General features: G+C 36.4%; 11 protein-coding genes and 1 non-coding gene across 12 annotated transcripts; 8 read left to right on the top strand and 4 right to left on the bottom strand.

Moving 5' to 3' along the window:
* Positions 1-278: 278 nt before the first annotated feature.
* GIC2 (Gic2p) lies at positions 279-1421 on the top strand (the record flags this gene model as incomplete). Its single annotated transcript, XM_056221501.1, has 1 exon — positions 279-1421. One exon carries the CDS (start codon positions 279-281, stop codon positions 1419-1421), a length of 1143 nt encoding a protein of 380 aa, XP_056081285.1.
* A 577-nt stretch (positions 1422-1998) lies between these two features.
* Positions 1999-2421, top strand: SRB7 (Srb7p; the record flags this gene model as incomplete). The annotated part of the gene is made up of 1 exon (XM_056221500.1): positions 1999-2421. The coding sequence occupies one exon, from the start codon at positions 1999-2001 to the stop codon at positions 2419-2421; it is 423 nt and encodes a 140-aa protein (XP_056081284.1).
* A 150-nt stretch (positions 2422-2571) lies between these two features.
* PMT7 (putative dolichyl-phosphate-mannose--protein mannosyltransferase) lies at positions 2572-4587 on the bottom strand (the record flags this gene model as incomplete). The annotated part of the gene is made up of 1 exon (XM_056221499.1): positions 2572-4587. The coding sequence occupies one exon, from the start codon at positions 4585-4587 to the stop codon at positions 2572-2574; it is 2016 nt and encodes a 671-aa protein (XP_056081283.1).
* Positions 4588-4879: 292 nt separating this feature from the next.
* Positions 4880-4952, top strand: Smki_4.trna20V. Its single transcript has one exon. It is a non-coding gene; the product is annotated as a tRNA-Val (tRNA).
* A 306-nt stretch (positions 4953-5258) lies between these two features.
* On the top strand, positions 5259-6698 carry PFU1 (Pfu1p; the record flags this gene model as incomplete). The annotated part of the gene is made up of 1 exon (XM_056221497.1): positions 5259-6698. The coding sequence occupies one exon, from the start codon at positions 5259-5261 to the stop codon at positions 6696-6698; it is 1440 nt and encodes a 479-aa protein (XP_056081282.1).
* Positions 6699-6939: 241 nt separating this feature from the next.
* HNT2 (bis(5'-adenosyl)-triphosphatase) lies at positions 6940-7678 on the top strand (the record flags this gene model as incomplete). Its single annotated transcript, XM_056221496.1, has 2 exons — positions 6940-7026; positions 7112-7678. 2 exons carry the CDS (start codon positions 6940-6942, stop codon positions 7676-7678), a joined length of 654 nt encoding a protein of 217 aa, XP_056081281.1.
* A 195-nt stretch (positions 7679-7873) lies between these two features.
* Positions 7874-8551, top strand: CPR5 (peptidylprolyl isomerase family protein CPR5; the record flags this gene model as incomplete). The annotated part of the gene is made up of 1 exon (XM_056221495.1): positions 7874-8551. The coding sequence occupies one exon, from the start codon at positions 7874-7876 to the stop codon at positions 8549-8551; it is 678 nt and encodes a 225-aa protein (XP_056081280.1).
* Positions 8552-9042: 491 nt separating this feature from the next.
* RSC3 (Rsc3p) lies at positions 9043-11706 on the top strand (the record flags this gene model as incomplete). Its single annotated transcript, XM_056221494.1, has 1 exon — positions 9043-11706. The coding sequence occupies one exon, from the start codon at positions 9043-9045 to the stop codon at positions 11704-11706; it is 2664 nt and encodes an 887-aa protein (XP_056081279.1).
* Positions 11707-12043: 337 nt separating this feature from the next.
* Positions 12044-12844, bottom strand: GPI11 (mannose-ethanolamine phosphotransferase GPI11; the record flags this gene model as incomplete). Its single annotated transcript, XM_056221493.1, has 1 exon — positions 12044-12844. One exon carries the CDS (start codon positions 12842-12844, stop codon positions 12044-12046), a length of 801 nt encoding a protein of 266 aa, XP_056081278.1.
* A 157-nt stretch (positions 12845-13001) lies between these two features.
* On the bottom strand, positions 13002-17069 carry CFT1 (cleavage/polyadenylation factor CFT1; the record flags this gene model as incomplete). The annotated part of the gene is made up of 1 exon (XM_056221492.1): positions 13002-17069. One exon carries the CDS (start codon positions 17067-17069, stop codon positions 13002-13004), a length of 4068 nt encoding a protein of 1355 aa, XP_056081277.1.
* Positions 17070-17620: 551 nt separating this feature from the next.
* PRO1 (glutamate 5-kinase) lies at positions 17621-18907 on the top strand (the record flags this gene model as incomplete). The annotated part of the gene is made up of 1 exon (XM_056221491.1): positions 17621-18907. The coding sequence occupies one exon, from the start codon at positions 17621-17623 to the stop codon at positions 18905-18907; it is 1287 nt and encodes a 428-aa protein (XP_056081276.1).
* A 271-nt stretch (positions 18908-19178) lies between these two features.
* Positions 19179-20804, bottom strand: BFR2 (rRNA-processing protein BFR2; the record flags this gene model as incomplete). Its single annotated transcript, XM_056221490.1, has 1 exon — positions 19179-20804. One exon carries the CDS (start codon positions 20802-20804, stop codon positions 19179-19181), a length of 1626 nt encoding a protein of 541 aa, XP_056081275.1.
* Positions 20805-20819: the final 15 nt, after the last annotated feature.

Genomic DNA, 20819 nt, shown 5'->3' with positions numbered 1-20819 from the left:
TCGAAGAAACACTGCAGTTATCGCCACGTTTGGCGAAACAATTGTGAAACGTGATCAATTCGTGTTGGCAAATGCTAGTGTATCACTTGCATTCGAAAAAGAAAGTGAAAATGTAAAACTTCAGTAAAACGAGATACGTTGATCGGCCGTTTCGTGTCTGGTATATATGATCAGTACTTGTCGAAAGAGTTTCTTTTTATGCTATGGAAGCCAATGCTCAAGACCGAAACCCTTTGTAATAGCAAAATAATATTAGACAGCATACAGCATTCAAAAAAATGACAAGTACAAGTATCACGAACACTGGGAATGCGGGCATGAACCTTCCACAGATGCGGTCCATTTGGTTGGATGAAGACGAAGAAGCAGAAAAGTTGTATGGTCTGCAAGCACAGCAATTCATGGGATCTGATGATGAGGAAAACTTAGGCATCACTTTCATCAACAGTGATAAGCCCGTACTGAGCAATAAGAATAACATCGAACTACCTCCACTTCTGCCAAACTCACACCCATCTAGTTGCCACAGAAGTAACTCGAGTTCCACAATGTCTAAGGAACTTCCAGTTTCGAGTGCGAACAAGACCAAACATAAGAAAGGTTTTTTCAAGCTCAGTCTGTTGAAGAAAAGATTTCTTGGTGCGCAATTGGATATAAGAGGTAAAGGTATCTCTACTCCGTTCGATTTTCAACATATTTCTCACGCTGACACTAAAAATGGGTTCGAAGGTGAGCAGCTGCAGGAACCATTGTCACTGCCCACAAATACTGAGGACGACTCTGCTACCTCATTGGGCAAGTTGGATTCGAGGTCGCTAAATAAGGCCTTTGTCACTGAACGGATTCCGACGAATCGAGAAAGCAAACTTATTCCAAGATCGCACGACAAAAAGACATCAAGATTATCAGTTGCTCGCTCTATTTCAGTGACTTCGTCTAATTACTCCAAAAACACACAAGGAAACAATCATTCAATTAATGGCAGAGTTGTATCTACTTCAACTATGGCCACATCTATTTTTGAGTATTCCCCAATTGCATCTCCGAAACAATTAAAGGGTAAGCAACATGCTCTGGGCCATAGATATACCAATTCCTCAGATTCTAGTGAGTCTTCACTGGATTTTTTGAAAAACTACAACTTCCCCACACTACTTGAAGATAAGCCTATTTTGGACTTCTTGCCTCGTTCTCAGAGGTCAAGCGCTTACCGCAGTCTTTTAGGAACTCCAAATTCGAATAAAGATTCAACAAGAGTTTTTATTCCTTCACAGCAAAGTCCATTGCCTAAGAGAAGAAACTCTATAGCCACGCCTTCCCCTCAATCTAAATTTTCGTACGCTGAATCTCCTGCTAACTTTAGAAGGTCTTTCGACGATGTTCTTCATCTGAGTAACCAGCTGGAGTCCCTACAAGCTTGAATTAGAAAATCAATTTTCACAGAATATTCACAAGACTATCTAAAGTATTATTCATTCTTTTCTACTCATTAGTTTCATCCATTTGTTTCCTCCCTCTTTTATTCATTCGTTCTTTAACTCGGCTTATCTTACTTTACTTTAGATTTCACGCTACTGATATACTAGAAATATAACTACTATTCTGTTGCTATAAATATAAAACAAGGACATTCATTCATTTTGGCGTTTTCCCATACATTCGTTTATTATCTTTTTCAACTCATTTTTTTTACAGTTAGGCTTTTTTTTTTTGTTTCATTTCATGTTAATTTGAATATTTCAAGTGCTTAACATTCACATACTTATATACCTGAAGTATATTTTTATAAAAAATAATCTTATTCAGGAGATTTACATGTTCGTTTTGATTTCTTGAAGTCATCTGTACGTGCTCAATTACAAGGTTTATTCCGGATGACAAGAAACTAGAAAAAATCTATCCATGAAAAATAACTATAACTTCAACGGTAAAACATAGGCAATAAGAAGCAGATAAACAGTTCCTGTCACTGTATATAATATCACATGCCGGTTAGCCATGACAGATAGACTAACACAACTACAGATCTGTTTAGATCAAATGACTGAACAATTCTGTGCTACCTTAAACTACATAGATAAGAATCATGGTTTTGAACGATTGACCGCGAATGAACCACAGATGTCCGATAAGCATGCTACAGTAGTTCCTCCAGAAGAATTTTCCAACACAGTGGATGAGTTATCTACGGACATAATACTCAAGACAAGGCAGATAAATAAGCTCATTGACTCGTTACCTGGTGTTGACGTTTCAGCTGAAGAGCAATTGAGCAAGATTGATATGTTACAGAAAAAATTAGTTGAAGTGGAAGACGAGAAAATTGAGGCCATTAAGAAGAAAGAGAAACTTTTAAGGAACGTTGACTCTTTGATTGAAGACTTTGTAGACGGCATTGCAAATTCAAAGAAGAGCACATAAACTTTGGTTATGCCAAAAGAGTTTGTTTAAAGGAGATAAAAAATGTACTATAGGCATATGTGAGAGTTATGTATATATACGTTATTTTTATAGGTATATTTATGTTATCCTATTTATACCGGAGAATTATTGAAACAGTAAAAAGACAAATCACAATGGAAAAATCCGTTCTATGATTTGTTTCGTTAAAAAATTTAACGATTCTAGAAAACACAATACACTAAAGAAGAAACTCTGGAAATAGAGTTTCTTTCCCAGGTTAAAATGTGGACTCATGGTGAAGATGTAAAAATGTAAGAACCAACCGATAATACACTTCCAACCGAATTCATTGTAAATATCCCAATTGATAGAAAATTTCGGTTCAGCAGTTGACCATGGATTCCAGCATATCGTTCTCTTACATTGCACGCACAAGAAAATGAACATTGACAATATAGAACCATACCAAGCTAGACTAAACCAAGTTGGGGATTCCGCATCCAATGTGATGGGCCATTTCTCCACAGCGAACACATCTTCAAAACTTACCTTACCTTTACCGTATTTAATATAGTAAACGTACTTGTATTGTTTGGAGATATATTCTTCGACAAGATGGAGTAGCTGTTTCCAGGATAATTTGCCGTTGACTTCTGATACAAAAGTAATTTCGCCCATATAATATTCTATCATTGGGATTTGGAAATCAACTGGTAGCTGTACAGAGTTTATTACAAATGTGGTTCTTGATATTACCGGATGCTCCATACACAATACCTCTTGCTCAAAGCGACCCCATTCAGGTAGTCTGAGGTCATGACCCAATAGCCCACACCTTTGGCCATTATTGTAAAATTGTATCTCTGATCGAAATGGTTTAACGTACTTATCATTTGTGCTATCTTTTTCATTGTCACTAGTCTCATCTTTTATTAATAGAACATTCCATCTTTCATCCATGCCTCCTTCGTAGTCAGAATCCTTCGTGCATGAGATTTGAAAATCATAGTCCTGTTCACTAATGGGCGGTTTGGCAGTACTAGCTCTCAATAGTTTTCCAGTAGATTTATGTCTTAATTTTATATCTTTACCAAATTCTACAGGTTTCAATTGACTTATATGGTGTATCTCAGATAAATTCAACTTTAATGTCGGATGTTCAACTACCCATTCATTATCAGCTTCAAACTCCTCGAATGATAAAGCCACCAACTGTTCATCAACGTCTGAGGGGTAAGGAATATCATGAGAAGTAAGATACCCCGCCATTGAATCTAAATGGCGTAGTGTTATTGTTGAGCCATAGTATAAGTGACTCGGTTGTGTTTGAGACCCTCTTAGATAGGATTTGAAAAAAGTGCTCATATATTTAGAATATTGTGGTGTATCTGTTCTGAAGTTCGAAAGCAAGTCCCTGTAACTTAGCATAAAGATGAAGCTAGGGACAATTAGCACAAAAAAGATACTCCAAGTGATAAATCTAATGATTTGGGAAGTTGTAACTTTAACGTCACTTATGAATCTATCAAATTGACGTATTAAACAAAGGATTACAAAAGCCCATGTGACAAAACCAATGAATTTAGAAGACACTCCTAGTCCTAAGGAAACAGATAATGTAATTAAATGAGCAAACCATTTCGTAGTTCCCAGTTTTAATATTGAGATGCTAATTGTATTGTAGATCACTATTGAAAACAAGCACCACTCTAAACTGTCGAATGATATGATGGTGCCTTCATTCTTGAAAGGTCCCCAGTTAGATAATATCAGTAAACTTGTTGCTGAGATAATATAAGAGCAATTAATCCTCCTTAATAATAGGAAGAGGAAGGCCAATGTCGATGAATTCAAAAACAAAGAAATGTATCTCAAATTATCTGTAATTTTTAACTTGTGAATGATAGAGTAAAATTGAACGGTAAACGGTGGTAATTCATGGATATAGAAGGCTTTATCTAAATAAAATTGCATTAATTGGGATAGCTCCTGTTCACCATCGGCATCCCATGGTCGAGTCCAGAACGAAGAAGGGTGTGATCTCCATATCAACGTGAAGTTGATAACAACAACCAAAGACGCGAAAATACAATCTACCACACTTAAGTGGCCAAATCCGCATTGTTCAAAGATATTATAGGGGACATACTTTCTGTAGGGTCCCTGTAATCTCGGATCTTTCATGTTTTGTGAATTAGGTATCGTCATCAAGCAATCATATACTTTTTTTGGTTCCGGCTGATACAAACTTTTTAGTATTTAATATTCTCTTTTTCAAATCTTGCTTGTTATACTAAAGCAAAAATAACCTATGTAGTTAAAAACATTATTAAAGAGCAGAAGGAGCCAAACATCATTGAAAAGTTTTGCGTTATGGAACTGCAAGAAGTTAAGATGCGAAAATGGTAGAGTAATTTGAAGAGTATTGTTACTGTACTAGAATGCACAAAAATCCTTTAGTTTAAACAGAAACGCTGTTCCAATAGTGTAGCGGCTATCACGTTGCCTTCACACGGCAAAGGTCCCGAGTTCGATCCTCGGTTGGAACATTTATTTTTTTATTTAGACTATAGTTCAACTTTAGTCACTCATTAAACTTGGTCATGTCACCAGGCTTGAAATCAAAACTAGCAACCCACTTACTCACTTTACTCTATGTGGTTGAGAAAGTATTGTGACTTTTCTAACTGTTCGTGATCGGTGTCCGGGTGACCACTACTTGAGGGGTAAGAATGGTCAATACAAGATGCATCTAGTATTGATAGGAATACAACGGCATCGGCAGAGCACATACATCAAGAAATATGTGTAGTAGCGCTGCAACATAATCACACCAATCACAGTTTTTTTCAATAATGGCCAATAAATCACGACCCAAGAAAATCAAAGCTCCATACAGGAAGTATGTCGCAGGAGAAGGTTTCTCCTCTACAAGAAATGATAATAAAGCTAAAGAATTCACTATCACTGTACCGGACAATGCAGAGCTAATTGAGACTCCGCAGGGATCTTATTACTATGATGAAGCCAATGATACTATAGTCAAGTTAACACGACTGAGCAGCAATAAAAAGAATAAAAAAGGACATAAACAGTCGCCATTGTCACCGTCATCGTCATCGCGTCCCAAAGGAGAGAAGGAAGGACAAGTTATGGAGAGTGAGAAAACTAACACTCTTTCCCTATCATTAAGGATGGCTTTACCATGGGAGCTACAGTATAGAATAATCCATTACCTCGATATACCAGGGGAAAATGAAAATACCAATAAAGTAACTAATGGGAAAAAAATAACTACTGGAATTATTATGAACTATCTACTAGTTTGTAAAAACTGGTATTGCATGTGTCTACCAAAGCTGTACTTTGCGCCAGCACTAACAAGTAAGAATTTCAATGGATTTGTTGATACTATAATTATAAATAAAAAGAAGAATTTAGGACATTATGTTTATGAGTTGAACTTATCTACAATTTTACAAAGTGGTAGAAATTCATTCGTTTCTAAGCTGTTGCGACGATGCTGCTCTAATTTAACTAAATTCATTGCTCCACAGACAAGCTTTGGCTATGCTCCCCTGATTTCATTGAAATCGTGCCATGATTTGAAATTCCTAGACCTGGGTTTGGTGTCAGAAACGGTCAAGCTAAAGGAATTGTTTTCTGCTATTAAAAACTTCACTAAATTAACGCATTTATCTTTTCCTAGATCATCTATTGACTGCCAGGGATTTCAAGATATTGAATGGCCACAGAACCTCAGATATTTAAAATTGAGCGGAGGTATCACCAATGAATTTGTTATTGATACGAAATGGCCAAAGACTATTACCACCTTAGAATTTTCCTATTGCCCTCAAATAATGGAGTTGTCTATTTATTCCTTGTTGTCACAAATCGGTGATAATTTAAAGCACTTATTTTTCCATTATCCAATGCCATCTTTGACGGAAAACTCTTTAGACCATGTCTTCACGTATTGTGCTAATTTGATTTCTTTGCAAATCATGGTAGATTACTGTTCCAAGTGGTGTTTTTCGGAATTCATGCTGAGCAAATTAGTGGAATATGACAGGCCCCTTAAAACATTATACTTGGAATGTAGTGGATCCTTGGGATTAGCTTCTAAGATTCATCCCGACGATTTGACTATAGCCATATTAGAATCCAGGCTACCATGTTTGAAGAACATATGCGTTTCTCCCAAGCTAGGTTGGAATATGAAGAGTGATGAGGTCACCGACCTAGTGGTCTCTTTGGAAGATCAAGATGGTAGTTTATATTTAAATTATTAGGATGTTCATTTTTGTTGTACGATTCGTGTTTTCTTCTGGACAGTATTGAGGTCAATTCGTTTACTTGACCTAAAAGAATTTTGCATGCTAACTTGCAGTGGAATGTGGCTTCCATGCCAATTAAAATATGTATTTTTTTAGTTTATACTTTTTCAAAAATATGGTTAACTTACTCTTACTGATCAGTAGTTTGAAGCGAAGAAAAAAAAGGACTTTCTATATGACCTATTTTAAGCTCAGAATGATCTTAAGCAAAACAAGGAAAAGTATAAGCATGAATAAGCCAATATATTTCAGCAAGTTTCTAGTGACTGAGCAAGTTTTTTACGTATGCACGCTTGTGTGTTTTAGTACCCTTTCGGATCATTGCGTTACTAACTATAAGAAGACTTTGTACGTCCGTTTGTAAACAGAAATCAAAATACACCTATGCATTGGTGAACTTAAAACCAATTGTACCGGGTCATATATTGATTGTTCCATTGAGAACCACGGTGTTAACCTTATCGGATCTGACTGTGCCTGAATCCCAAGATTATTTCAACACCCTGCAATTAATCCATAGGTTTATTAAATGGCAATATAAGGCGGATTCAATTAATGTTGCCATCCAAGACGGGCCTGAAGCTGGCCAGTCAGTTCCTCACTTGCACACACACATTATACCACGTTATAAGATAAATAATGTGGGAGATTTGATATACGATAAACTAGACCATTGGGATGGCAATGGTACTTTGGTCGATTGGCAAGCAAGACGGGATGATTATTTAGGAGTCGGTGGTAGACAGGCAAGAAAGAACAAGTCTGCACTGGCCACTGCGGACGGGGACGAACCTTTTCAAGGCCCTAATGTCTTGAAGCCAGACAGCCAAAGGAAGGTGAGATCTCTAATCGAAATGAAAAAAGAGGTTCAAGATCTTCAAAGCAGACTAGAAGAGTTCGTAGCTTCAAGTCCTGATTTAAAACAGTGGCTATAGCACAATAGTTAATATAGTTAAATACAAACTTACAATACACAATATATTAATTTTGTTGTTTTTCTCTTCGCAGCGAATCCCTTTTTTTGCAAAGGAAAAAAAATGAAGCCATTCTTTTCTACCACCCTCGAAGAGTCTCAACAATTGATGTAATGTTCAGTTCAAAAAACAAGAGGGACAGGAAGATCTGCAACAATGAAACTACAGTTTTTATCCATCATCACTTTATTTGCTTGTTTATTCACGACCACCATCTTTGCTAAAGAAGAGACACCAGAGGACCCCGAGATCACACATAAAGTGTATTTCGAAATTAACCATGGTGATGAAAAGATCGGTCGTATTGTCATGGGATTGTATGGTCTCACCACACCTCAAACTGTTGAGAATTTTTATCAATTGACCATTTCCACGGACCCCAAGATGGGCTACTTGAATTCTATCTTCCATCGTGTGATTCCTAATTTCATGATTCAAGGCGGTGATTTCACTCACAGGTCTGGTATCGGTGGTAAATCCATCTTCGGTAACACTTTCAAAGACGAAAATTTTGATGTCAAGCATAACAAGCCTGGCAGATTGTCTATGGCCAATCGTGGAAAAAACACCAACGGATCACAATTCTTCATCACCACTGTTCCATGTCCATGGCTTGATGGGAAACACGTTGTCTTCGGAGAAGTCTTAGAGGGTATGGATGTGGTTCACTACATTGAAAACGTGAAGACTGACAGTAGAAATATGCCCGTGAAGGAAGTTGTCATCGTGGAAAGTGGTGAGTTGGAAACTGTTCCTTTGAGCAAGCAAGACGCCGCTAAGCTGCAGGAACAGATCAGAGCGGAAGCTAGTGAAGAGGCTCACGATGAGTTATAAACTCCACCGCACCTCAAGAGATGTATAGCCTAGTTACATAACTATGTACCGCTAATAACAGTTGATTTATCACATAGAACGAGAACGTTACCCTATGGCCCTTTTCTGGCACAACTTTACAAGAGTATTTCCGTTGACCAAAGTGAGCCTTGTTGACCAGTCAGGATCAAACAGACCAAGAACTACCTTTATCATCGGGAACATACTGCTTTCTGGACCCCCCCACCGCTATACCTTTCATAGATAGCCATAATTCATCAATATTCACTCGGCCGGTTAGACGCTTGTGAGACCACTTTCCCGTTTTCGCCCGAGAGAATATATTAGCTGCTTACGTTAAGTTCTATCATCGAAACTCACGGTTTTTTAAACCAAACTCATCGGTGCTCTGCTTTAATCACCCCGTTCTACCCACGTATTTTACTTGTGATTCTGTGATATTTTCTTAAGCTCTTCCTACAAACGTATTGTTTCAGAACCATAAAACAACGATGGATATTCGTGGTAGAAAAATGAAAAAACCACCTGCTTGTGTGCAGTGCCGTAAAAGGAAGATAGGCTGTGACCGTGTTAAGCCGATTTGTGGGAACTGTATGAAACATAACAAAATGGACTGTTTTTATCCGGATGTTCCGGGACAATATGTTCCCTCTAGCTCTTCCTCTTCCAGTACCCGTCAAGTAGCCAACGGCCCGTTTTTAAACTCTTATTACGCCTCTTCTCGTCGTGTTTCCAAGGAAACCGCTGCACTTTTGCAGAAAAACCCAGAACTGGCTTCCCTGGAGCAAATAAGAGAATATAACACGCGCCTGCAACTGCTCAATGCCCAAAACCAACTTAGTAATAGGTCATCTGCGGCAAATGCGACCTTGAATCAACAACATACTCAATATATTCCTAAATCGGTACCTTCCTTGGAAAGCAAGCCTGTCACTTCTGCGAACGAATCTTCTACTCCACTCAACTGGGTTCAGGGCCCTGCAATTTTCCATATGCTGACATCTCCATACACCCAAGATGAGATTATCAATCATGAAATGAATTTCTTGAAAGGCAGGCTTTTGGAATTGCAAGAAATTACAGGCAAAAAGATCACGGGAGTAAATCTCGATATTAAGCCGGATTCTACAGCACGAACGCTGTCTTCACAATTTAATCGGGGCCAAGAGGAATTTTTGACGATCAAAAAAAGGAAATTTAGTGAAGATGAAATCGCAGATGGGGAAGGTAAACTAACTACAAACAATGAAAGAAGGCCTTCTCTCAACGAATTTAAGGACTTGGATCCTCAATTTTTGGATACAAATAAAGTTTTTAATGTGTTTAATTCCGCTATTTTACAAGATGACAAGAATAAGTTATGGCTATTACCGAAAAATTCAAATAAAAGCTCTATCTTCCAGATTCAGTATTTAATTGAACGCGATCCCTTTCTATTCAAGTTTTTCAATGAACTGAATTCACTAATCGAAAAACAATTCAATGGATCTTTGCAATATCTGTTGACAAACCATAATAGTGACGAGCATAACAGCAGTATATCTCAAATATTAAGGTTTCCATCACAATCTATAACGCAAAATCTTATTACCAAATATTTATCCACTGTAACAGAAACAAATTCAATACTGCCAATATTGAAGCCAAAGAGATTATTACCTATAATTGAGCAGCTTTTTCCATCCAATACTATAAATAAGCCAAATTCTAGCGAATATGAAACAATCTTTCAAATTTTTAGTATGACCAATGATCAGCTAATAAATTTAGGATTCATAACGCTCTGCCTCTTAATTCTTTTTGAATCATTGAACTCCACGGTTTTAATTCCTCTCAGAGAGGATGGGCACTTGCAATTATTCAATTTATTATTCAATTACCTGCCTTCGCTGAAGTCGAATTTAACAACGCTTAGATTTGAAATTGAAAAAAGATCAATGTGTGATATAGACACCTTACGGTTCATTTCCCTCTGGAAATATTACCAATTTGTAATGGCTACGTCCTCTTCGTCTTCTGTTGTAATTGATTATGACGAAGATATGCACATGGCATGTTTGCTATCGTTGAATCATGAAACTCAAAATCAATCACATATTTTGATCTGGAATTTCATATTCAAGAATTATTGCTGGAGACATCTTTTCTTGGGTCAATTACCATTGCTAATGTCTGAACCATTCACGAATTCTACTCCAATTATTGATCCATTATTAAACAACGATTTTGAATTAATTGATTTCGAGGTTAACTTGATGAAATATTTGCAAAGTAAAGATCAGCAACTATCCATTGAAAAAATCATGCAATTAATCAAGCTTTTAAGGTCTAAGAATGTTGAAGTCAGTCAAGGATGTTTAACAACCTCTTCAATAATCAATAATATTATGGATTCTTTAATCTATAGGAATTCAATGTTATATCTGAACTTTTATCTTTTATTGCAATTTGAAAAATTGAAGAATTATGCTAAGTTCAATGAAATTCTAGAGGAATTTTTAGAATTGTCAAGAGAAACTTTATTTTTTGTCTTCTCGAATTTAGCTAATATAAAATTTGCTGGTCATGAATTTACATTCATTAATAAATCCATTACAGTATTACAAACCTTGGTTTTGATGCTCTTAGCGCTCTACCAGAGATCGTTTGAGTCTTTTAAGGAGACAGCTGCTGAGAAGGAAGACTCTATTGACCAAACAGACAGTGTTCATAGTAATAACGACAACAAGAGAATAAAAAACAAGAACGTTATTCATCTCATTATCAATAAAATATCAATGCTGTTAAAAGATTACACTAAGAATTGTAAGAAACAAAACAAACTCATTGAGAACTTAATTATTAAAATCAAGATGATTTCGTATTATATCAAAAATCTTGAGGAAAGCAAGGTGTCGCCTGTTATTGGTCTAAACTATACAACTAATAACGGATTTACCGGCATAGGTACTGACCAATTGATCAAATTAAATCATGAATTGAACAAGATTTCAGAATCTCTAATAAAAACTGATTTTTATGAGCAAAGGAATAATAGTACATTGTCTAATGGAGTCATGGGTACTGCAGCTCCAGTTGATAGTGACGCAAGCTTAGATACTTTCGGTTTAACTATGGAAAATTTTAGTGAAATTTTTGAAGCTATTCGTAGTTGAAATAGCTCGAACAGATAAGTGAAGAACTTCAGACTTTTATAATATTTATCATCTTTTCTGAGGATTTGTATTATCTTTTTTTATATAGAATGAATAAACCAGAAAATGGGAACTAAAAAATAAAGCAACTACAAAAAGCAGCTGATTTTTAATGATTGGTGGTTGTTTTTCTGTCAAGAAGTATATGAGTGCCCTGGGAGATAATGTAAATAATAATCGATAACTGCAATACAAAGATGAGTCGTTTTTTTGCCTGGATATTTCCATTGCGAATAGGGCCAGTTTTGTACTTCTATCATACTTATACTCCTATACACAAAACTTGTTATTAGCCATATTATATGTAAGCACCAATGGTATAGCCAACTAAAGCGCCCAAATACCCTCCAACAACAATTGGAATTGGCCAATTCTGCCAATCTCTATCCCAGTCTAAAGGAATTACAACACAACTAATCCAACCACCTACAACTATAAAGATGAAATACTTCTTCCATAATCCGACCTTGAAATCACAATTAAATACAGAATAAACTGCAGGGTACGCTAAAAATGCAAAATGCAGAGACAATAGCCAAGTTTCCCACGTCAAGTCCATCAATGGTGCACCAAATAAGATGGTCAATAACATCGCCGGAAAACTCAACAAAAATGTAACACCTAGGCATATTAAGGTCAATGAGTAATTGATTTTGATAATTTTATTACCATAAACTGTGCATTTATTGAATTGCAGAATTAAATAGGCAACTTGTGTAGGAATTAGAAAGCCCAATAATTTCACCGTATTAAAGTTGGATGATAAGAATATGTAGTAATAAAGCAGCGCTATAAAATGGTATGGAAATGTCATCAGGGGGGTTTTTCTCACATATACAGGCGGACGATCATGATCCACATTCTTTTTCTCACGGTTATGATGCGTAGTTAGTGTTGTGTCATCAGAGAATGATACGCTTTTTTTTACCGTTTTTCTAGCTCTTTTCTTAGCAGACATATCTAGATAGCACCTTTTTTTAGTACGGTTGTATATATTCTCGTTTAGACTTGAGATTATGGGCACCTCTGTACTTTTACATGGTTTTACGCATTGTTCTTTGTTTGTTTTTTTGCTGTGTGAAAGGTATGTTTTTTCCATCCCCGTCACGTAAAATTAACACCGAAATTGTTCGATGATGTATTTATGGTTACAAATCTAATGTTCAAGCAGTTGATCCTATTCGCTACTTGGATGCCTAATAGTAGGTATATGTATATATCTGCCTAGTGATATCGAATTATTGTAGGCGTTTTCTTCACCTATCCTGGCATAAAGATCTCATTGAGAATTCTATATTAATGATATCTCTCCACGCTTCAAAATGTGCATGCCTTCCTGCTTTTTGTGCAGTACTTTTTCGTCTATCGATGGCTAGTCCACTAAACCTTCGTATAACGTTGAAATCAAGCATAGGCCTCATGGAGTGACCCATTTGATAGAATTCGTTGGCCAATCTTTCCATACGAGGGTTTAAACCACCTATTTGTAATTCTCGATCAATGATTTGTTGCTGGATCACATACAATCTTCTGTATGTTTCTTCACTCAAAGGAACTATTTTGAAGACGGACCCATCCACTTGACCACCAATGTTCTGAAACGAAGGTACTTGAGGAGAGCTGAATTCCTCGTTCCTTGGTAAGAGCATCATACAACTATTAATGGAATGCAGGGTGAAACTAGAACAATGAACTAAACGTTGGCCTGATAGAGAATTCGGCTCATCGGGCGCATATTTCAGAACATGTACGTTTCTATCAGCATCGGTTGCCGCAAAGTACATATCACCTCCATTCACCAAAAACTCTAGTGACATTGTTTGAAATTTTGATATACTTCTACCCAATGAAATCATTCTATATGGTTCTGCGTCAAAACCAACAAATTGGAATCCTTGCATAGCATCGCCAATTATCAAGAGATTTCCAAAACTTTTAGAGTCCGTAACGAAAACGGGAATATCCAAAAACGCAACTGGTATGACAGAGTTATCTTCTTGTATATCTCTTACCAGAACTTTTTGACTTTGACTAATCATGAACCTTCCACTAATTTCACAAACAGTAGATACAGTTCCACTGACTTCTTCCTGGAAAATTTCTTTGAGCTTATAGTTTGTATCAGGCTTTCCAGGTTCGGGAACAACTTCAGTAACATCATAGATATGGAAAGCACCAGTAGGCGGTGTGTCTTCAGTTGTGGCATTTGCGACACCAGCTATAACATATTCTTTTTTCCTCTTAGTTTTGGAATTAACTTGTATCATTGAGGATCTCATTTCATTAACAAAAGAATTCTTTGGAAAATCAATCTTGTCAATCACTTTCCAACTTTTGGGGTTAATAAGCAGTATTCCACTTTGAAATCCTTCTGCGTGTGGAACATTCTCGTCATAGCCAATAACCTTTTCTCCGTCCTCCCCTAGTGCTTCGTAAGGGAACCGCTTGCAATAAGACACAAGAAACAATTGAGCCCTTTCATGGTAAACAATTTTTCGTAGAGTTTTGTAATCGTCAAGTACGTTACTAATTTTTATCTGTTTCAATGGCAATTTGTTGCCATAATACATATTGTTAATAGTTAGAGTATAAACTCTAGCGTTTTTAATATCGTCGACACACATGACTGAACGCTCGCTCCAAGGCGTGACTGACACTAAGGGTATATTCCCAAATTTGAAAATTTTCGGTGTAGAATCATCTTCTTTTATTAATATGTATGGGACACTACCGGTTACAAATATTACCGAATAGCCGTTATAATCGGGAAAATAATGCATTATTCTTTCGATTGAACTTACTCCCTTGGCGTACGCGTTATCAGGAGCACCAGTAATAGCTAGGTCGTTTCTTGTAACGTTTCTATAAAACCTACTACGCCTCTGTGGTAGTTTTTTGTATTGGTATATTTCCCCTCCAAAGGTCAGGATTGTCAAATATTCTTCTTTATTGTCATGGCCCAGTTTATTTATCATCACCTGTTTGATTGATGGATCAGGCACAATCTCATCGACCAATTGATAAGTGCTAATGTACAAAGATTCATTTAATTGGTCAACACCGTTTAATTGGAAAATTTTATCATTGTGATCTTTAGTGAAAAAAATTATTTGATTATCCGCAGTAACAAATGTAAACAATAATTGTTCCTCTTGAGATTTACTCAATCCGATCAAAAATTCATTACACATGTTACTTTTTAAAATCAAACCTGATGTAATAACCATTTCATTTAATATCTCCGGTAAATCAACTTTTAACAATTTTCTTTTGTTTTTTGCTTCCAGTTCAAATATCTTAATATCACCTCTTGAAACGGTGATTAAGATATACGGATCCATAACAGAAACATGAATAACTTCGTAGTCAAACTTAATTGTGGTGAGACGCCTAAAATGTGTGTCATATAAATATAGGTGATTCGTGGTAACTTGTATTATTCTTTTTTCCTCACCAAACATTGATATGTAAACTGTGGTTGCATCTCTTCTTAAACGGCCCCCCTTATGCAGCTCGAAGTTGTTATCACTTTCATATATGTCGCTCCTGGATTTTGCTGAATCAGTTGTTATTAAGTACCTATCCCTTCCTTTGATCTTAAGATTCCAAATTTGCGTTATACTGATAAACTTTAATGCCAATTCAATTTCCGGTTGAACACTTGTCTGTATGACGTTCAAATGAGAACCTGAACCATTTCCAGATGTGGCAACTAGCGAATACTCGTTTTTATTCGGATTTGGTAATCCTTTTACTATATCATCAATTGAAGATGCTTTGCCTATGGTCAATGATGTTATAGGTCCAATATTTTTTAGAGATGATAACAGCTCTATATCGAATGGTTGAACGGTTTCCACAGTGCCTTTCGAATCATTGGCTGTTAGCCCATTTTCGGGGGCCTCATCAGCGTATAAATCTTCCAGTTCTTCATCATCCTCATCATTATCATCCATTAGTCTGTTTTTGTTTGGAGGTAGTTTGTGTTCTTCTCTTGTTTCTATGGTTGATTTCAAGTTGTTTAATCTAAGAACTAAAGCATTTCCTGAGCCAAACCCGATGAACAAGTCCATATTTTTGTTTGAGTTGGTCGCGTTCAAACGTGTTATACATTTTGGATCTGAATTTTCCTTCAAAAGATCATTGACGATAGGTAACTTGATTATGTCAAACTTAATCAGTAACCTACCCTCAGCTTCCATCTGGATATAATATATATTAGATTTCAAATCCATGAGTAGTAAGGTTTCGTCACTATTGTTTCCTCCCTTTTTGTTCCTGGATGAAGGCATCCAAATTGACGTTGTGCCTTTTTCTCTGAACAGAATTTCCAATGAGGAATTATTGATAATTTTTGTTTTTTGTAAATCTTTCTGGGCAAATGAATTTAGTAATATCGTCGATTGTAAAACGCCTGTGTTATCTAGGAATGCCAGTTCATTAGCCCCTACAATGATAGCACCATTCGAAACAGGTACGACCGTGTGCAGATCCCAAGGTAATTCTTTCACAAACGCTATTGTTGTCGATTCTATCCTTGCAGAATTTTCTGTAGATTGTATATTTAATGTGAGTATAACGTATTGCGTAGGGAATTTCGAAACTTTTGAATTTCCTGCCCAAACAAGTCTCGGTTGGTATAAGATCGCCACTGTTGGTTTGGTAAAATTTTTTAAAAACTGGATATCAATGATATTATTAGCACCTTCGTATAACTCATTAGCTGTTAATATTACGCTCGGCACTGTGAACTTATCACATAGCTTGGTTCTTTTCCTCCTATAAAAAGTGTTTGTTGTTCGAGACTTTTGGTCTGTGTTATGGACCAATTCTTCCTCCTCTATGTTATCGTCATCCTCATCATCATCTTCGTCATTTTTATTAGTATGAAAAGGTAAAAATGCAATAATGTCATTATTGAATAGTAATGCGCAAGCATTTCCAGGATCCATTCTTAGGGTGGAAGTTTTGGCCAATTCTACCAGTGACTTTTCCTTGAACTTACCTTCATAGTAGTGCAGGCTCAATGTGTCGATTGAGTTTGTTAAACTGTTAAACTTTAAAATAGAGATCTTGGCGACACCTGTGCATAAAAGCAGGCAACTTAATGGGCTATCCTTTTGAGGAATTAGGCCTATATCAGTGATCAAACCATGAAGCTTGAACTCATCAGTCAAATACAACTTTCCATCTCTGGTAGGTCTGTACACAGAAAGAATGTTCGTCCTGACAACTAAGAGTTCCTCATAATCAGAAGTAGTAAAATGAGCTGTTAGAGAATGAGACACAACAGTGGCGTCAAGAACATCATCATACACATTCATAGGGCCAACAACTTGAGTAAAATAAACTAAAATTCGTGCCTGCCGTTTTAATTAGTGAAACATTCAATGATCCGGTAATTTTGCTTAAGTGACTTCGATTCCTTTAAAAGTTGCCCTGTCAAATATCTCACCTCGAACATAGCTTATTAAGATCATTTGTTACGTTACTGTAATGGAAGCCGACGGGATGAGCTATACATAATTCCACTACTAGGGCTTATAAGTGCCACGGTAAATTACAGAATATAATAGTTAAGACATGTTGAAATATGGCTTATTCGATTAATTTATTTTCATTATCAATGATTACATTTTTACAGTACATTTACTCCAGTGATGTTTTAACAGGAATCTGATACAAATCGAAAAGAAACGGCACCCACACATCACATAAAGGTAGGAGATGAAAAACTACAAATTAATACCTTCTCGATGAATATTTCACACGTCAAATTAATCTTATGACATTTAGTGGCTAATTATTTCAAAGGCAGGTGATAATTTAGGTTAGTTTACCAGCTACCGTAAAAAATCTAAAAGAAATAGAAAAAATGAAAAATGCTAATGAAAACAAATCGTATACCATAGTGATTAAATTGGGTTCCTCATCGTTAGTAGATGAAAAAAGCAAAGAACCTAAGCTAGCCATCATGTCACTTATTGTCGAAACTGTGGTCAAATTGAGAAGAATGGGGCACAAAGTTATCATTGTTTCCAGTGGTGGTATTGCTGTTGGTTTAAGGACTATGCATATGGAAAAAAGGCCAAAACATTTAGCAGAGGTTCAGGCCATCGCAGCTATTGGACAAGGTAGACTAATTGGGAGGTGGGATCTTTTATTTTCGCAGTTTGGTCAGCGCATTGCTCAAATTTTACTGACTAGAAATGATATTTTAGACTGGACGCAATATAAGAATGCTCAGAATACCATTAATGAATTGTTGAACATGGGAGTTGTTCCTATTGTGAACGAAAACGATACATTATCTGTTAGGGAAATTAAATTCGGTGACAATGACACTTTATCTGCAATCACTTCTGCTTTGATTCGTGCAGATTATCTTTTCTTATTGACAGATGTAGACTGCTTATATACTGATAATCCACGAACAAATCCGGATGCTGTGCCAATTTTGGTTGTTCCAGATCTCTCCAAGGGCTTGCCAGGCGTTAATACTACCAGCGGTTCAGGCTCGGATGTTGGCACGGGTGGTATGGAAACCAAATTAGTTGCTGCAGACTTGGCAACAAATGCTGGTGTTCATACCTTAATTATGAGCAGTGATACTCCTGCAAATATAGGTAAAATTGTTGAATATATGCAAACTTTAGAACTTGATGATGAGAATAAAGTTAAAGAAGCATACGATGGTGACTTAATGAATCTGCAGAAAAGGGAATTCGAGAAATTGAAGGCTCTCGACGTCCCACTGCATACGAAGTTTATCGCTAACGATAATAAACATCATTTAAAAAATAGAGAGTTTTGGATTTTACACGGCCTTGTTTCTAAAGGTACTATTGTTATAGATCAAGGCGCGTATGCAGCCCTAACAAGGAAAAATAAAGCGGGATTATTGCCAGCAGGAGTTATTGATGTTCAGGGCACTTTCCATGAACTAGAATGTGTTGATATAAAGGTTGGAAAAAGATTACCAAACGGTGCTTTAGATCCAAATTTTCCTTTGCAAACTGTGGGTAAGGCAAGATGTGATTACACGAGTGCTGAATTAATCAAAATCAAAGGTTTGCACAGTGATCAAATTGAAGAAGAACTGGGCTATAACGACAGTGAATATGTTGCTCATAGAGAAAACTTGGCATTCCCACCTCGTTGATATGAATTAGAAATTTTGAATGGTTCTCTTCATGACTTTTTATACAAAGTACTATATTTATACTTTTAACCTTAAATAATGATACATACTAAAGCATATTTTTTCTTTCGAAATATTAAGGATTGCATATTTTTACCTTTTCTGGTATTATATTTACTAAATCAAAAAAAATATTATGAGCAGTGACTTTCCGGATCCATTAAAAATCATCGAGCTACTTATAAGCCGTGAACTTGAATGAGTGCTGTGTATAAAAAAAGAAAAGAATTGTTTAACCGAAGATTTGGATATCATCATTTTTAACAGCTTCTGATTCTTCATCGTTTTCTTCACCAGCGTATTGCTCTTCGTTTTCATTTTCATTAAAGTTCACTCTTTGGCCTAACAATCCTGCGAAGAATTCATCTATTTGGTCATCTGACCATTTGTAACCGGATGTAATCGGAGCTTCGTAATTAGCAATTGGATCTTGAATTGAGTAGTTTAATTTTCTACCTTTGGAAGCCTTTGTATCGATGTTTTTCTTTAGCTTGTTATTCGAACGAGAATTGGCTGAAGTGATTGTGATTGCTGCACTTTCAGAATTGTGGGCATTGGAAATTTTCTTATCAATCAAATCGTTCAGCAAAACACGGTAAAAATCTTCATCATCGAAAACATATGGGTTTTCGGCAATGTCAATGGCGCTATTGTCCTTTCTTCTGGGATCATAATTTTTTGGGATATCGAGCCCATCATCTGAATTTTCATTGTCATCAACACCGTTGTCGACAGTTGAAGAAATCAGTTCTGATAATCTACCAGCAGCGCAATCTTTTTGGAAATACAAAGGCGTTATGTTCCGCCTATTCAGTTTTGTCCTTTTCATCAAGCGGGACATATCGGATAATTGGTTTTTCACCTGCATGTCTGCAGGCAAGTTTATGGCCTTGAATTTGTTCGATGATAAAGCAGAGTTACCTGATGCAGAAGAGACTTTGGTAGACCATTTGTTTAACACAGCATTTCTATAGTCTTTTAGTTCTGAATCTAAACTATCAGTCTCTTTGTAAAGCTCTTTAAAAGATCTTTTTTTAGATATTTTATGTTTCGCCGTTTCTTCCCGTTGAGTGATATGGTCATCAATTTGGAATTTTATTCTAAAATTTATCAGTTGGTTGAATAGTTTATTAAATAATATTTCATTTTCGTTCAATAGATGCTTTGTTTCCTTTGAATTTTCCATTTTAGCTTCTTTCCATGATTCTGCAGTTAATGGAAGTTTATTTGCAGCAATCACAGCTTTTTGTAGTTTGATTCTTAAATCAATGATATTGTCAAACAACTTAGTCTGTTGTAAAATTGAATAGCCTTTTAAGGCATCCCTTTGAACTGACTGTGATAGTTTATTGATAGCCTGTTTAGTTTCCTGCTGAACCAGTTTGGATAGTGCATCTCTCTTCTGCTGAGCCTCCTCCATCTCACCACCGTCAATATCCGCCTCTTCTACCTCATTTTCTGCTTGCTCATCCTCGGAATCTGTTCTGAACGAAAGAGCATCTCCTTCCTCCTCCTCGTCTTTCCCTTCCTCATCCTCCTCCTGACTATCTTCATTGTCATCCTCCGCACTATCCGAAAGTTCGTCATATAATGCTTGTCTAGAACCTTTAACGCCTGTGTACTTCGGGTCGTTCAATTCCAAACCTTTTTCCGCTCTTAAGGTGGATTTTTCCACCTCTACATAATGTGCTTTCCTAGTTTGTTCTGTATTGGCATCTTCATAGTCACTTCCGTCGCTTTCTCCAATTTTTTCATTATGCTGAAATAAAGATGTATTTTCCGCATCTTCAATATCAAAGTCTTTATTAACCGGTTTAATGGCTATATCTGATATTTGATCTGCCAGTGACTTACCCATGCTTGCTCTTTGTAA

Source organism: Saccharomyces mikatae (assembly GCF_947241705.1).
Source record: "Saccharomyces mikatae IFO 1815 strain IFO1815 genome assembly, chromosome: 4".
NCBI lineage: Eukaryota > Fungi > Ascomycota > Saccharomycetes > Saccharomycetales > Saccharomycetaceae > Saccharomyces > Saccharomyces mikatae.
This window is presented reverse-complemented; position numbering and strand designations above follow the sequence as displayed.